Source organism: Odontomachus brunneus, unplaced genomic scaffold, assembly GCF_010583005.1.
Source record: "Odontomachus brunneus isolate Ranch 3 - 2012 unplaced genomic scaffold, Obru_v1 Obru_scaffold_179, whole genome shotgun sequence".
Classification (NCBI taxonomy): domain Eukaryota; kingdom Metazoa; phylum Arthropoda; class Insecta; order Hymenoptera; family Formicidae; genus Odontomachus; species Odontomachus brunneus.
In genome coordinates this window covers 687323-704473 of record NW_022639629.1, presented here as the reverse complement: position 1 = coordinate 704473, position 17151 = coordinate 687323, and the positions used below count along the sequence as shown (strand labels likewise).

Here is a 17151-nt window from a genome sequence, read left to right as displayed (position 1 = left end):
AGAGAGAGAGAGAGAGAGAGAGAGAGAGAGAGAGAGAGAGAGAGAGAGAGAGAGGAGTTGTGTAGTTAGTTGTAACTATAATTGTCTGCCAACATGAAATGCAGGTACTCAAAGTGTGTGAACGAACGTATGTAGGCAAGTAACGATCGCAATTACCGAAAGTAATAAACGCAGCGCAAAAACGCATGTTACATATTCGCTATCAACGATGGAACTTACATCAACAATTTTACGACTCGTGTTTTCTCGCAAATATTAACAACTGAACGTTACAATGCGCCACACAATCGCACTCGTTCGCTGATATGCCTCTGATATATTGCTTTGACTTACATAAAATATACGAGGAAAATAAATAAGTGAATAAATATATAGTCGAATAAATAAGAAGATAAAAATAAGTCGTAATTGTGATACGTCTAAGCGCGTTTTATACGACTAAGCTTCCGTCTCTTGTCTTTGGTAGAAAAAACCTAGAATTAAGAGAGGAAAGTATGTGACTCGTGATTGACGGACGGACTCGTGCAAAGGAGAACCAGAATTAGGAATATATCACGTATCACACGAATATATATCGACCAGTCCGGGGCACTATCAGTTCCGCTTGTCCTTTCTACGCTAGGAGTGTAATTGTTCGGCGATAGATCTCGGAGAGAATTCACGTCTACATCCGCTAACAAGTCCAAGTCGGCTGTTACAACTTCATTCTCTTTCTCTCGTTTGCACGACGCCGCACAATTTGCACGTGTCAGCGTGTCTAATTGTCGCGTAGGATACATGCGTTAATCGACATTGCGCACGTAAGAAACGTCCGACTCGAAACTCGGACCGACCGGTGCTTGCGCGAAGTGATTTAACTCTTAACTGGAAAGACGACACCTTTGCAAACTTTGGATAGCTCAAATGCGAATTCGTATAGAACGGAGTTCTATCTCGCAGCTCGCAGCTGAGAAAGTAAGGTGCAAGTTGAGTTAAGCGACAGGCGATATTATGGCGATATCCCGATATACTTCTCGCTCGGTATTTTTATCTTCAGTAGCTGAGGGTAAAAACGAAAATGGAAGATGATTGTGAAATTCTAACGTAAAACGGTCGAGAGAGCCTACCGCTCGGAGCATACCTAAGACTAAGACACAAAGTTCCGTTTATTTTGAAAAATACTGTACACAAGAATACCTAAGCCGCGTTGACGCTCGCTCTTCGCGTTTTAGACGAGTATCGAAGCTGCGACTATCTTACGACGGGGGGCCGATTACATTTCCGTCGTAACGAAGAGGAATAAACGTGCCGGACGATGACAAGATTGGATAGAGACAGGTGGGAAATTGATTTTTTTTTTTCCCCCAATATACAGCATCCATCCTCCTCTTGTGAAAGCGTAAAACTGCCATTTCAGTTTACTTCTTTAAGAATCGGAAGAAGCCCTTGCTCTTATCTGGCGGTGGTGCCATCAGCATTGGTACTTGATTTTTGTGTGTAATTCGAATCTGCGTCAAAAAAATCTTTTTAATCTTTACGAAAAGACTTTAAATGAGAGAGAGAAAAATAAAACTATAATAATATAATTAATAAAATTATAGATGCGTGTAAATTAATAAAATTATAGGTGTACACACTCGGTTACAGAACGGTTTAGACAGTTTACCCAGATCCATTTAGGAACGAAACACGATAGTCAAGGTATGCAAATCACTGTTCACGGATTTGCACAGTGACTGGTTACGAGAGCAGCCGAATACAGCGTGAAAATAAAATGAAACACGATCGCGGATTTTTTGTTTTGTTCCTATGGATTTGGAAAAATTGTTTAAATCGTTCTGCAACTGAGTATATCTATATTCATATACTGGTTGAGTTGTGTAACGTTAGATTCTAAAATATCTCTGTTGTTTTTTACATTAGAGAAAATTGTATGGTAGGAAAGGTTAGCTGACCACAATATTTATCTTTTCCAACTACACAATTTATTCTTTACACATATTTCTATAATATAAAAAACAGCAGATATACCTTTCACTACTTGTATCTAATCGTTAGATAACTCATCTTGTATGTATACATAGTTTTTAAAACGAAATTGGAAATCAACTAGAAAAATATGCTCGTTTTGTTTCCTCTGTAATAAAGTATATAGTATGAAATATTTTGTTAGAGATTTCTGCTTAACCCATAATCGGTACAGCCTTTTTAATTAAGCTACTAATACAATGGGATCAAATACTTTAGTCAATTCTTGTCATTTTTAACTTTTTTTTATTAATTTTTTATTAACTTTTTATTCAAATGAGTTGAAAATAATAAAAACATTTACAGATGATAAGTTTAAAATTCTTTTAAGAAAAATATCATAACAATACACTAGGGTCAATCTGACTCTAAACGAAAAATAAAATCGTATAATATACAGCTACTTATAAACAACTCGATAATCTTTTTTTTTTGTCGTATTAACATCTATTAATCGGAAGGTAATGAAGGTATCAGCACGACACAATGGATAGTTTGGGAATTATAATAAAAATAAAACTCGCGCGTAGAAGGATGTACCGATATACCGGTTACGAGTTAAAATGATGAACATAAAATGATAAGATTACATTCAGCCTGAATTTCAGTGTAAATCAATCATCTTATTGATTCATATTGAGATTTACATTGAAAGACTAAACTGTAGATTCGTCTGTCGATCCGTGGATACAAATTCGCATAGCGTGCGTGTGTTGAGTGGGCGAGTAGTAATATACGCGTTTAGTCCCACAAACTAATAAGAAAAATAGAAGAAAGCAGAAGAAAGAAAGAGAGAGAGAAAGAAGACTCGCGAACGACCTTGACGATAGGGCTTTTATCTTTTGACTCTTGCAAAAGAACTTCGGCACTTTTGTATTTATAGAATGATACCTGACTGATACTTTCGGAAAATATACTCTTGCAGAGAAAAAAGTTCATATATAGGTTTTTTGCATATACAGGGTGACACCGAACAAGGTGGCCAAACTTTGGTACCGTATTCTACTTTTTCTAAGGATGAAAAAAAGTCATATAAATATAGGTCCGGAAACTCGTTCTTTTCGAGATATAAATATTTTTTGTTTATGATTGAGTATTGTAGGAATGTTTAAAACTTACTTAAAGAAATTGCTGGAAATGATTTCTTTCTTTCAACAATATACGCTTCACATCGACGTTGCAGAGACCGTCGAAGACGTTCAAAAATTCCTGGTATATTCCGAATTTTATCAAATGCGGCAACAATCTGGTTTTTGAGTGTTTCCAGACTATCAATAGTATCATTATCATAGACTAAACTTTTAAAATGTCCCCACAAATAAAAATTTAAAAGAGTTAAGTCAGGGGAGCGTGCAAGCCAGGTAATTGGTCTTCCTCTACCAATTTATATCTCGAAAAGGATGAGTTCCCTGACCTATGTTTATATGAGCTTTTTTCATCCTTAGGAAAAGTAGAATACGGTATGGAAATTTGGCCACCTTGTTCGGTGTCACCCTGTATAGTCATATATAATTATATATAATTATATATGTTCACATTAAAAAGAATGCTGTTATGAAGATATAATTGAGGTAAATAATTATATTTATGATAGCTCATAATGTCGTCGTTCAATTGAATCAAATTAAGTTTTTCTTTTTTCATTCAACAGTACTTGTTTTATATGGAAATATATAATTAGATATGGACATATGTAAAGTCACACAAAAAAATTCACATATAATTATATATAAAAAATCATATATATTTTTATATGATTATATATGAATTTTTTTTCAGGTTGTTACATATTACCTATGTCTTGTGTCTTTTGAATCAATGTCCTTTCTAATTTGAGAGTCTTGACTACAAAGCTTTATATAATGCTATCGTTTTGTAACCATCAATTTAGACAGAGATAGTTCTGTGCCATATAATGCGCCATACTGAGAAAAAAATACTTGAAAATTTATAATTAATTTGTGGGGTATAAAGTTTATTCGTAGAAATAAACTTTATATAGGACAAATATCCCTATATAGCACAAATATCCGAAATATATCCTAGAGACGTCCCAGAAATATCACATCGTTTCTGAGACGTCTCTGAGATGTATGTCGGACTTTTGTGCTGTATGGGTAAACTTCATATTCTACAAATAAATTTTCACTATTTTTTCTATTTTCACTATTTTAACTATTTTTTCTCAGTGCACATATATTATCGCTCCATCCAAATATTTTGTTGTTTTATTTTCCAGCTTACCGTGCAAGGGCCCTGCATCCAAGGCTCCCCGTCGATCTGCATGGGAAATCGTTTACTCGTGATTATGGTGATGCTGCTGCATTGGGCGAGTCTTCTGCCAGAATGCCGAAGGCCGGTCTTCACCTGCCCCATGTGTAAGCAGTTCTCCAAGCCGATTACTTCTATGAGATTGTCGCCGATGTCTGCGGAAAGATGAGCCAAACCACACAATGTTATCAGACAACGACTGTTCTTTTATGAATCTGTATATCTGTGATCACTTACCCTGAATAGCGGCTGTGAGATCTACGGAATTGAAGCTACTAGTACTAAGTTCCTTGTCAGGTCGCTTTTTTCGTTTACCGAGACGGTGGCGTGTATGATGTTCACCCCAAAGATTCGAACCTCCGTGAGTGAAAGGAATGTTTAACAATGCGACGCCCTGCAGAGATGGTCCATGAGCCAAATCCAAAGGCGTACCATCGCACTGTAATTGGACAAATGTATGTAACGTCAGGAATTTCACTGTATGTGGATACAAATGCATGTATTCGGCCTCGGGAGTATTTGGTTGACTGATTTTCAATTCATGTTTGACATCGTCTATCTGATATTTGATATTGAATCTAAAAACTGAATGAACAACATTCGTTAGCCGCTACTACTCACGATTATCTCGAGATCCTCGTGAAGGTTTTTACAACTCGCGGCGAATTGCTCCGTGGTCGCGTACTCAAAGTACCACAGCTTATTTTTCATTCTGCTATTAAATTTCTCGGGATTCTTTTCCCTTTCCATGTGAAACTTCACGCAAATAGCGGCATCAACGCCCACCGAGAAGTAATTATTAATAATATTATACGGTATGCTGTCTTGATTCGGTTTCTTTTCGTCCTTTTGGTCTAGAACATCTATTTGCCAACGATCCATCATTACCGGCGTTGCCTTCTCTATTTTCTGTAAGTTAAAAAAATAAATAAATGAATAATTTGGATTTTACGTAACCAACTTTTCTAGCAATTTTAGTTGGTGCACATGTATGTGAAAACGTACATAATAAAAAATAATATAAATAATCCCTGGAAGAGAAATGTATATAGTTTGCTTAGACATCTGCTCAGTTATTATTTAATATTAATATGTTTTATAAATTAGTTGTATAAATACTGCGTAACAATTGGACAAGAATATAATAGAGTTTTATTAGTTGTAAAAATATTGCGTAGTAATTGGACAAGAACTTAATAAAGTTTTATTCAGTGATTGAGCAGTTTAATATAATCGATACATTAGGACTGATTCTTTCTAAGACATAGTATCAGTAATATTAATTCAATTTTATAATATGTACGTATTATAATATCTATCGTAAATAAATTTAAAATATGATTATTTATGTTGTTAAAAATGAGCTTAAAAGTGCGTAGACGAAGAGTGAATGTATAGAAAAGTATACAGTAAGAAAAAAATTTGAGGAAATAAATCATTTAATAATGTTAAAGGGATATTGAAGTCGATGAGGAATTCGAACAATGTCAATAACGCAGAGACGATCGTCATTAACACAATTACGTTATTCTTTCCCTATATTTTATATATATATAGATCTTATATATATATACAGGATGGGCTATTTTAATTTATCCAGTCGAATATTTCGAAAACTAACCGGTAGACAAGAATGTTTCAGACAAAAGTTATATGGATCGATGGGGAACATAAAAAGGTACCATTGTAAGGTTTTACCTTACGTGGTCCCGCCAAGGTCAGGTCGAGGTCAACTTTGCTTTTTTAAATAGAAATAAACATTTTTTTATTACGAAGTTTTATTCTACGTAAAGAAGCAAACAACTTTTGTTTGAAAACATTTTTTATCCGACCTTTATTTTCAAAATATTTACGGAAATATTTACAAAATTATTTCAATAATTTTTTACTCGAATTCTATTAACTTTACCGAAAAATAGCAAGAGATAAAAATTATCTATTTTATTTTCATAGAGCTCTGAGATTTTTTTCAGAATTTTTTTATTAACTTTTTAGTATTGCATTTTCTTAAAGTACTAAAAAGTTAATTAAAAATTTTAGAAAAATTCTCAGATCTCTATGAGAAGAAAATAGATAATTTTTATCTCTTACTATTTTTCGGTAAAGTTGATAGAATTCGAGTAAAAAATTATTGAAACCAATAATTTTGTAGATATTTCCGTAAATATCTTAGAAAATTACGGTCGTATAAAAAATGTTTTCAAACAAAAGTTGTTTGTTTCTTTACGTAGAATAAAATTTCATAATAAAAAATGTATGTTTCTATTTAAAAAAGCAAAGTTGACTTCGATCTGACCTTGGCGGGGCCACGCAAGGTCAAACCAATGATACTTTTTTATGTCCCCCATCGATCCATATAACTTTTATTTGAAACATTTTTGTTTGTCGGTCTTAGTTTTCGAAATATTCGGCTCGATAAATTAAAATGGCCCACCCTGTATATATGCAATTGTATTTTGCTTTACTTTACTATTACTTTTTTTTTATATTTAAAGAAAAATCTAACCATGCATATATAGAAATCTTTCTGTAAGCTTTTTCGATATTTTTAAGCTTCTGAATTCAGATATAAAGGTATAGCAATATTTTTTAAAATTTTTCTGAACGGAGCAAACTCGCGCTTTCAATATATACAATAAATATATATTAAATAAATACACAAGCTAGAGATTTTTTGTACCAAGTGAGTATTTACTTTGAACCTTGTAGGAAAAAGTCAGTATTTTGATAATAAAAATTTCGACATATTTTGATAATAAAAATTTCGACATATTTTGATACAGTATTTTGATAATAAAAATTTCCTCTCGATAACGTAGAGAAGATTGCGTCACTAACACGATCATACCATTCTTTTTGTATTCCTTGTATATACATATAAATTTTATACAAATATGCGCTGTTTTGTTTAACCATATGTGCTAACAGAAATATATGTGCTAGCAGAAAATATAACCACACATATACAGAGTGGTATCGCTACCGCATTATCTCTTAAGGGCGGATTCTTGAGGTAATTTGAATAAAAAAATTCTAATGCAAAAATGTTGAGGCTATAATACTTTTCAAATTATAAACGATTAAAGTTGACTGATTAAATTATACTGGCTAAAGTACGCGCACTTAGATATGGTACAACACGCAACAGTACAGGTGCATGCACATGTCGCCCTTTTTCCAAATATTGATACGGAAGTTCCTTACATACAACAACATATGTAATAATAATCTGCCTAGTGGTGGGATACCCTATATAAATCTTTCTGCAGTATGTTTTGCGTACACTTTTGAGCTTCTACATTCAGTTATAAAAATATAGTAATATTCTTTGAAATTTTCGTTAGCAGAGCAAATACACGTGCAATACGTACAAGCTATAGAACTTTTGTGTTAATTAAATTTTTATGTCAATAGCTTATGTTCCTATAAACGGATGCCACATTTGAAAATTTTACTGACACAAATATTGACTTTTTTCTGCAAAGTTTACATCATATTAGTTGCACAGAATTATAAATGCTTTTACACACTGAAACGTGCAATAATGAATTGGAGCATGGCTCAATAGTGATGAAAACATTTTGAACTAATATCTGGAACTGTTATTAAGATATTTTAAAGACATCTTTCTGATAACTCTTTTATACATCTTAGGAATTTTAAGAATCTTTTAGACGTTTGAATAATGTTGCATGCAATCTCAGTAAACACTAAGTAATAGTTATATAACACTGTCGGTTCTAATTTTCCACACACACAACAATATAATTGTTATATAACACGCGCGTTATATAACAATTACATTATTGAGTAGGAAATTATAACTAATAGTTATGTACCTGTTACTTGGTATTTGCGGAGATATATATGATTGTTATATAATCTTATTATACCCGTTCTACATTATATATATGATTGTTATATAATCTATTAATATAATACATTACATATAATATAATACATTACATATTTTTACATATTTCGCGTATGATTTTCCAGCGTTCAGCTTTTATTTTATTGACTCTTCTTTATATTTCTATTTAGATTGTTATTATCTCGGAGCTTTTCAATATATTAATACTTCAGTAATTATTATTACAGGAATAAATTTTTTAATCAGGATACTAAGTGTACAATTTGTCTTACCTTAAGAACCTTGTGTACCGCTTCTCCTTCGTAGCCACCGCCCCAACGCAAGCACCTGGCAAGATCGTTTCCTGTACCGAGAGGAATAACGCCAACGGCAGGTTGATATTCGAACTGCACTCGATCTAGATTAAACAGTTACACGATTGTAGTGTGTTGTCAAATACTAAATTATTAAACCGTTAATAATTTAGCGAGTCAACTTCAAAACGACAAGTTTATAATACATGTAATCGATTAATCGACGGGTCTATCAGAATTTTCAGACACAATTCATGGTTTATGCAGATAATTTTCGAATTATATCCCCTGCACATACGCGCGGTTAACACGATAATGTTGTCGAATCTATTACTTTTCTCTAATCTATTACTTTCTCTGTCGAATCTATTACTCTAAAGTATTACTTTTACTATTTTTAACGCGCGCCTTGTTGCACAACTATATCATCGCGACACCATTTTATTCCCATTATTGATGAATTAGATTGAAGAACAACGATAGTAACAATTGAATTGCGCGAGCTCTCAACGCGATGCGTACCCATAGTCTCCAGGACCCAACCAACTGTGCCGTCACCGCCGCAACAAATCACTTTGAAATTCTCCACATCCTTAAACATCTGCAGGCCTTGCATGGGTCCGCCAATCGCTAAATTATGGACCTGCCGGGGGTTCAGGATATATTGAAATTTTCGTAGCATTCGCTCCCCTTGCCGGCCGCCCGACTTTGGATTTATGAATACCAAAAGCGGCATCGTGCCAGACGGAGGTGTGATTTGGAAGGACATAGCCGGTTGCTGACTCGACGAACTGCCGCATGTCAAGTAACCGCCCTGTTAAGTTCAACATTTATTCGTTACGTTACGCACATGTGACTCATGTATACGGTTCGAAGTTTTCCGGAAAAATATTTTTTCCGTGAAATTTTTCATATTTTTTCTAAAAAAATGAAAAAATATGAAAAATATTTTTTTTATTATATTGCTTTTAATTCACCTTTCTAAAGTTATAGGGAGATATTTTACTTTTTTCACAGCATATAAAGTCCAGCATAGTAAAGCCCGTTTTACAGTAAAAATATAGTTTAAGAAATTTTGGATAGATGACTTTTCCTTTATAACAAAATACTTCGGATTTTATAAAAAATAACATAATATATTATAATATTACAGCATGTGATGTAGTTTATATCAACGTAAAAAACAGTAGTTTTCTGCAGCCTCTAAGATTTTGATATGTAAAGCAAAAAACATATAGAAATAAAAAAATTAAATACTTTCCATATTTTGCTTTGGAAAAAATACAAAGGAAAGTTTTTCGAAAAAAACAGAAATTTTCCAATTTTACCGGAAATTTGTCTCAGAACCCTACTCAGGTAGCCAAATCTGTGTAGGGAGATTCTAAGCAGAGTCCGCTATAAATTTTTGATGCCAAAAAGACTAAAAATCTCACACAGAATCTATACTATTTAACAATATTGCCAAGCTGCTGACAGAGCTTGCTGACTAGTTATGCCAGTATATTGGCGGCAGTAACCGAGCAGATCCTATTGCGTGCAATTTGGCGGTAGGACCTTCTCGGTTTCTGTCGCCAATCTGTCATCAGTAGCCCGCCCATATAGGACAAAAGACAATTTCAATGCAATACAACTTTATTAGGATAAAAACGGCCATATAGGACAAAAGACAATTTCAATGCAATACAACTTTATTAGGATAAAAACGGCCATATAGGACAAAAGACAATTTCAATGCAATACAACTTTATTAGGATAAAAAATAACATTTTCATAGGATTTTTATATAAATCCCATTTGTTATCATAATAAAAAAATTTGAGTACAAGCCGCAATTCATTAAAAAATAGACAAAAACTAAAAAATGGAGAGATAGTTGTACACATTACAACATTTTCATCGGAAACCTTTTACTGTGACTGTACCGTTATCACATCAGAGGTTTTTTGCTGTGACTGTATCGCATACTACTTTGATATGACTCATATATAGACCGCTCACACATGAGTTATCAATTTTGATATGGCTCATATATAGACCGTTCACACATAGCTGTCCCCGTAGCTCGGAGGGATAGCACATGTCTAATAAACTTGAGGTTGCCGGTTCGAATCGCTCTTCAGACTTAGTCCTTTGGATGAATCCACTCAATCCAAAATTTTATTTACTAAGAGCGGCCGGCTTGCTAAATAACGTGACATGTTAATAAAAAACTGAGTCGGGTTCCTGACGCCAGGAAAGGGGAGTGAGCTCCCCTGAGGGGTGTGATTTCTTCTTTGGGCGATCTAAACTAGCTAGACGGATCAGAAATCGACTGCATGCCTCAAAGTACCTTACCCCTCATGGAAGGAGAAACGAAGAAGAAGAAGAACCAAGTAAAAAAACAGTGGACGATGAAGGTAGAAAAACGAAGAAGAAGAAAAGCCAAGTAAAACATTATTTGACTGGTATATACTGTGGATGATGAAGGTAGAAGAACGAAGAAGAAGAAGAACCAAGTAAGAAAATCACCTGATGGATATATACAGTGGATGATGAAGGTAGAAGAATGTTTAAGACCAGCACTGAAAGTACAATATATTGTCAGGTGATACCGTCAGGTGATTTCCTCACAGAGGTTTTTGAATCTGTCAAGTGATTTCCTCACAAAGGTTTTTGAACCTGTCAGGTGATTTTCTCACAGAGGTTTTTGCACCCATAAACTAGAAGTTAGCTCTTACCGGCACTCTCGATGGCTCTTATATCCATTCAATCCAACATCTTTTAAATATTTTTCTTTTGGAAAGAATTCTAAATTATTAATAAATTGTTCTTCTTTTTTATAAATATCTTCTTTTGAGATACTTTCAAATGTATATAAAGCTAATAATGATACATAAAATTTATAACTTATTTTAAATTCCTGTAATTTTTGTTTATTTTTTAAGTTTTTTCTTAATACTTCAACAATCCCCACAGAAAGAGATAAAGCAGCCAATGGTAAAAAAGCAAAAGCAGTTAAACCAGATGCATTACAAAGAAATTCACTAGTAACTAAAATTAATTCAATATTTCTATAATACTTATATGATCGTGGATAAACATATTTTTTTTTTCTAAATATTCTATAATATCGGGGTTAGTCCCGTTGAATTCTTTCATTTATATGCATAAACAATACCGCTTGCGCGTCGGTACGTCATAGCCTTTCAAGCGTTTAAGGAGTTAAAAATATTTTTTATAATATTAACGTGTGCTGCTCTTTCTGATTCAACAATTGCATAAACACAATAATTTTTTCTGGTTGTGTTCGTAACCTCCATACAAATTATAAAACATCTGATTTTATTCCACTAAAAGTATTATCTTCATTTTCTTTCGATTAATCAAAACAGATAATTGGATATAATGTACAATAATTTTTATATGAAACTGATATTTCATCATCTTGTGATTTATAACCAATATCTAAAAAGGCCGCATACATTCTTGAACAATCTATTTGATTAGGTGTAAAGTCAGTTCTATACTTAAAAACAGGATATTGTTTTCCGTTTCGAAGTATATGCGTGCTTTCTAAATTCATGTTGTCAAAAACCATTTATGTTTTTTCAAAATTCTTTTCTCTATCTTGTGAAGAAAGAGTAACATAAACACTGGTTATTTTATATTGACTAGTAATAATATTAAATGATCCCGAATTTGAATTTTGTAAATCACTACGGTAACAATTAATAGCATTCTATCCAAATAAATTAGAGTATAAGCTTTTATTATTCATTGCTTTTGTTATATCGTCTTCTAATATTGATAAAGCACGTAAAGATAGTTTAGCTTCTGGAATAAATAAACTCAAATCTATAATTTTATATTTATAAGCTCCGTTGTAACGTGCAAGTAAAATATTTTTTATATTATTTTTTTTCAGATTTATTTTTATTTCTCCATTTAGCATTTTCTTTACATCTCGACAAAATCTAAAAATATATGATAAAGGAATACATTTTGTAAGTATTTTTTCTTCGCTTGTAAGTTGCCATCTTTCTAAAAATCTTTCATTAAAATTGGGATTGTGTTTTATGTTTTGAACAAATGATAATATATTTTCTTTTACATCTTTTAACTTTATTGAATCATTTAATGCATGTAAGTAAATTTATGTTTTTCAGCACTATCTGATGTATCCATATACCAACAGAGCTGTGATGCTCTAGAATTAAAAACATCTCCTGAAAATTCAATTAGATTTGATACAATCGTTGCAATTCCTGAATAATTTAGATTCAATTAATTGATTTTCATAGTATAGATCAGCTTTTCTAAAGTCATTTACACCATTATTTAAAACAGTTGCATAATCCTGAGGATCATTTATTATTTTTGATTTAACAAGTAAGTAAGCACTATGTGGATATTTCCATTTACTATTTCTTACATTTATTTCATAATTTTCCAAATCCTTAACATTTACGTTATTTTCCTTATATTCAACAAATGCAAAAGCTTTTGTTGATGAATCTACAACAGAAGGATCAAGTATGTTTCAAAATTGATTTACTATTTCTTCCATTTAATAGAAGATAAAATTAAAATATTTTCAACTCGGAACTGTTTTTTAATTGTCCTTCGGGCTTAGTCCTTTGGACGAATTTAGGACCACTTTTTAATATAAGATTTTTAATAATATTTTTAGACTTTCGACTTAATCCTTCACCTCTAAAGTACTCAATTAGCGGTTTTTCAGAAGTATTTTTTAAAATTGGATTTAAAATTTCGTTTTTAACTTATTTTTTTATATTAGAAAATTTTGGTGGATTTTCTTTCATTAATAGATTTTTTATTATAGTTTTACTTCTTTCATTTAGCACTTTCTTAATACTGTCTTTATTAATTTTTATAAAAGGTTTAACAATTTTATTCATTACAAATCTTTTCGCAGGAAACACAAATTTTCTAAAAATATTACCTCCATGAATATTGTTATAATATTTAATCCCGCCTATACTATATTGTACTGGAAATAATTGTTTGTTCGATGTTAGAATAGTCATTTATAAGTAATTATTTTAGGTCACAGGCAACTTTCGTCTTACAAAAGTAAATGAAAGGTTTTCCCCATTAAAATCAATTTCACGATTCAATTGATCTATAACTCTAATTTTAATGCTATGTATAAAATAAAATCGATTAATAGGTAAATATTTTGGATTAAATGGCTCAATATTAATTAATGATCCAGGAGAAACAGTAGGGATATTAATGTGTAAATTACATCAGATGGCAAGTTATTCATATATGAATTGCTAATTATATTACAATAAATTAAAATTTTATCAACATTACGTGTAATATTTCTTATATTTGCTGCGATGTTAATATATTCCTTATAAATTATATTATTTTTAAAACCAAGTAATTTATGAATTTTGCCTTCTTTAAATCTTACACGATATTTAGGATTGTTGATAACCAAGATGAAACGTTTAACAGCATTGTTAACATCAAATATAAATGGTAGAATAGCTTCTTTATTCAGGTCTGTCATAAACACATCTTCTAGAAAATAATTTAATTCATCAACATCATATAGACCATTTGAATTTTGTAAATTCATTTGGAATTGTAATAATATTCCAAGTTTTGCCAGCATTATTCTATTTTATTATTATTAAAAAGTTTACTTATGTTATTCCATGAATACTATAATCCGGCTTGTGTCAATGTTATTTCATAATTATCTTTACTAATGTCAAGTAGATTAGAATAAAAAACTTCAAAATCATTGTTTTTAAAATTCACAATTAATAAATCATTTATAATATAAAAATTTTAGAATTCATAACTAATAAATCATTTATAAAATAAAAATTTCGTTAAATATGCTCGGATATTGGATAAAAGAATATAAAATATCATATATATTTCTCTCTCTTGATCTGTTTTTAATATAATTAATACAATAATAACTGCATGCAACATTATTATTCATTTGATATTGAGTACTATTCCACTGAATTAATTTCCCACTAGTTTTTAAAATATGTTTAATTTTTTCCGGTGGCGGTAATCCATAACTATCGAAATATTCTACATATTTATTATTAGGATTATTATAATAATACACTCAATGTGAACCAGGCTCTGTAGATGATTGAAAGTTAATTATGCCAGATTCTTTATTTTTTATTTTATTTGGTTACATATTATAATATACGGTTATATTTATATTCAAAATAACACTGCTATAAATATTTTTATAGCAATTTTCACTACTTCAAATGCAAGACTTAGACTATATAAAATGCTGGATAAATTAGGAGAAAGTGTGATTTACTTCGATACTGATTCTGTTTTTTATATAGATAATGGAAAAAATATTATAAAAACTTATGTTAGGAAAATGCACTGATGAATTAGGAAAAGATAAATGGATTGAAAACTGGTGTTCTACAGGCCTAAAAAGTTATTATTATGAAAAAAACGATAAAAAATCTGTAACAAAAATTAAAGGATTTACTTTGAATTATGAGAATTTACAGAAATTAAATGGTAAAGTTATGACAAAATTAATCGAAGAAAGAGTAATTCAAGGTTAAACACTCTTAATTCAGGTCAAGCTTTTGGTGAAAAAGTTAACCTAGAGTATAATCAAATAACTAGATGTGCAAAAACAAAATAGTTTATAAATAAAAATAATAAAAGAGTTTTCTTTTCAGTATGATAAAAAAGTAATTCTCCCGAATTATGATACTATTCCTTATGGATATTAGGTATAAATAATATGTGATATCAAATTTTTTTATTATGATAACAAATGGGATTTATATAAAAATCCTATGAAAGTGTCATTTTTTATCCTAATAAAGTTATATTGCATTGAAATTGTCTTTTGTCCTATATGGGCGTTTTTATTCTAATAAAGTTGTATTGCATTGAAATTGTCTTTTGTCCTATATGGATAACTATTGTCATCATATCAACAGATCCTGGCAGAACATGAACTTAATGTAAACATAGATAGCTATGGTTTTGTTGTGTGATTCTGATCGAATTTGCTGCCAATCTGCCAATAACTTTAACATTTAACTTATTGGGGATGTTTCATTATTGTCCCAGCATTAAATGTAGATATCATTGCCTTCTCAAAACAACTAAAACGATTTCCGAGGCAATTACTTTCTTGAGATGATTTCTATACATATGCAGAGTGTCTCAGACTCTCCTTTTCACATTAAGTGAGAATGTAGAACGGGTTAAGGTAAACATGAAAGTATATATTTGATATCGCAGTGCTTGCTAGTCATTTATCCATTTTAGCTATACCGTTTTGTGAACATCTATATCGTTTTGTGATATTCGTAATAATAGTCAAGATATTAATTAATCTTTAGACTGCCGGGAAAGCCACTTTTGTGGCTTTGCACAAATCTCAAAATTTTGTGTCATGCGTATGTTACTTATATAGAAAAATTTTTGAAAAAAAAAACGTTTTTAATAAAAAAATACCGGTAGCCTAAAGGTTAAAAAAGATTGGTGATCCCGCGCGATATGGTAGATGAGCTGCAGTGACTCCGTCTGCTGTTGTATACTTATACATTAAGTCAAACTAAACAAAAAAGTCTTCTACCATTTTGCAAATGATCACATAGATTTTTCACTGAAAAAAATGAACGTGCAGTCATAGCGAAAATTATTTAGATATGAAAAATTAGCTAAAATGGATAAATGACTAGCAAGCATTGCGATATCGTACATGTTTTGTATATAACCAGTATAGGTGGCAGAGACAGAATTTATATATCGGAACCATTTATTAAACTTAGCAATAAGTTTCTCTATGGCGCTCAATCAGATTATAGCCAGTCACATTTCTTCTAAAAGTGACTGTGGTAGACAGAAAATACTAGCAATAAGAGATACAAACGAATGTATAATCCTTACACTCAGCGCTGTTTATGTAACCCGCCCAATCTTTCCAACTGTGTTAACAAATTTTCTGCGTTCAACTGTCACACAAATTTATACCGGCATAGCGTTCAGTACACTGAGAGAAAAATGTGAAGTATTTAGAAAGAAATGTTTGCTTATAATATTTTTTTCCATATTTATTGGTTATAAAAAATTTGATTGTAATAACAAAATATACATTTCTGTAAAATATATTTAAGTTTTTTAACTAATCGTGAGAAATTAATTGTTTAATTCTTGTTGAAAAAATTAATTTACTTCAGGCAAATGTATATTTGTTTATAGCAATAATATTTAGTTATAACAAAATTAATATTTGTAGCTAAGTAGCATTTATTTGCAGAAATCGTTTATTTTTTAGAAATAAATCTTATTTGTGTGGATCCGAAGTTAATTCCGGCTGTTCTATTTAGAAACCTTTACATGTTATTCATACATCGGAGAATACTGATTCGCATTGCATCATGTAATATGGCGAAATAGTGGCGATACATTGTCGTTTTGTGGTAACAGTGACAGTGATTATCGTTTATTAACATGTGATTTGAAAATTTGGACAAAATGAAACATATTGGAAGTATTACATTATTTGGACAACAAAATGAAAAATATTGGAAGTATTACATTTAGAGCGTAAATATTTATAAATAAAATATTTATAAAAATAATTTATAAAAAAAATTAATTTATAAAATAAATTAATTTATAAAATTAATTTATAAAATATAATTTGTAAAAGGACCCCGCACAAAACCTATAGAA

The 17151-nt window shown here is 31.1% G+C and overlaps 1 protein-coding gene across 2 annotated transcripts in view; it reads right to left on the bottom strand.

Annotated features, from left to right (window-relative positions):
* Window positions 1–15: 15 nt before the first annotated feature.
* The window catches only part of LOC116851579 (diacylglycerol kinase 1), a 396727-nt gene continuing 379591 nt past the window's right edge, over window positions 16–17151 (bottom strand). For both annotated transcript variants that reach the window (XM_032831133.1, XM_032831134.1), the window contains 6 exons: window positions 8968–9259; window positions 8425–8549; window positions 4900–5187; window positions 4516–4717; window positions 4252–4433; window positions 16–1487 (listed from right to left, as the gene is read on the bottom strand). In XM_032831133.1, the coding sequence (XP_032687024.1) occupies window positions 1398–1487; window positions 4252–4433; window positions 4516–4717; window positions 4900–5187; window positions 8425–8549; window positions 8968–9259 (1179 nt within the window). In that variant the 3' untranslated portion in view covers window positions 16–1397. The remainder of the gene's footprint in view (window positions 1488–4251; window positions 4434–4515; window positions 4718–4899; window positions 5188–8424; window positions 8550–8967; window positions 9260–17151) is intronic.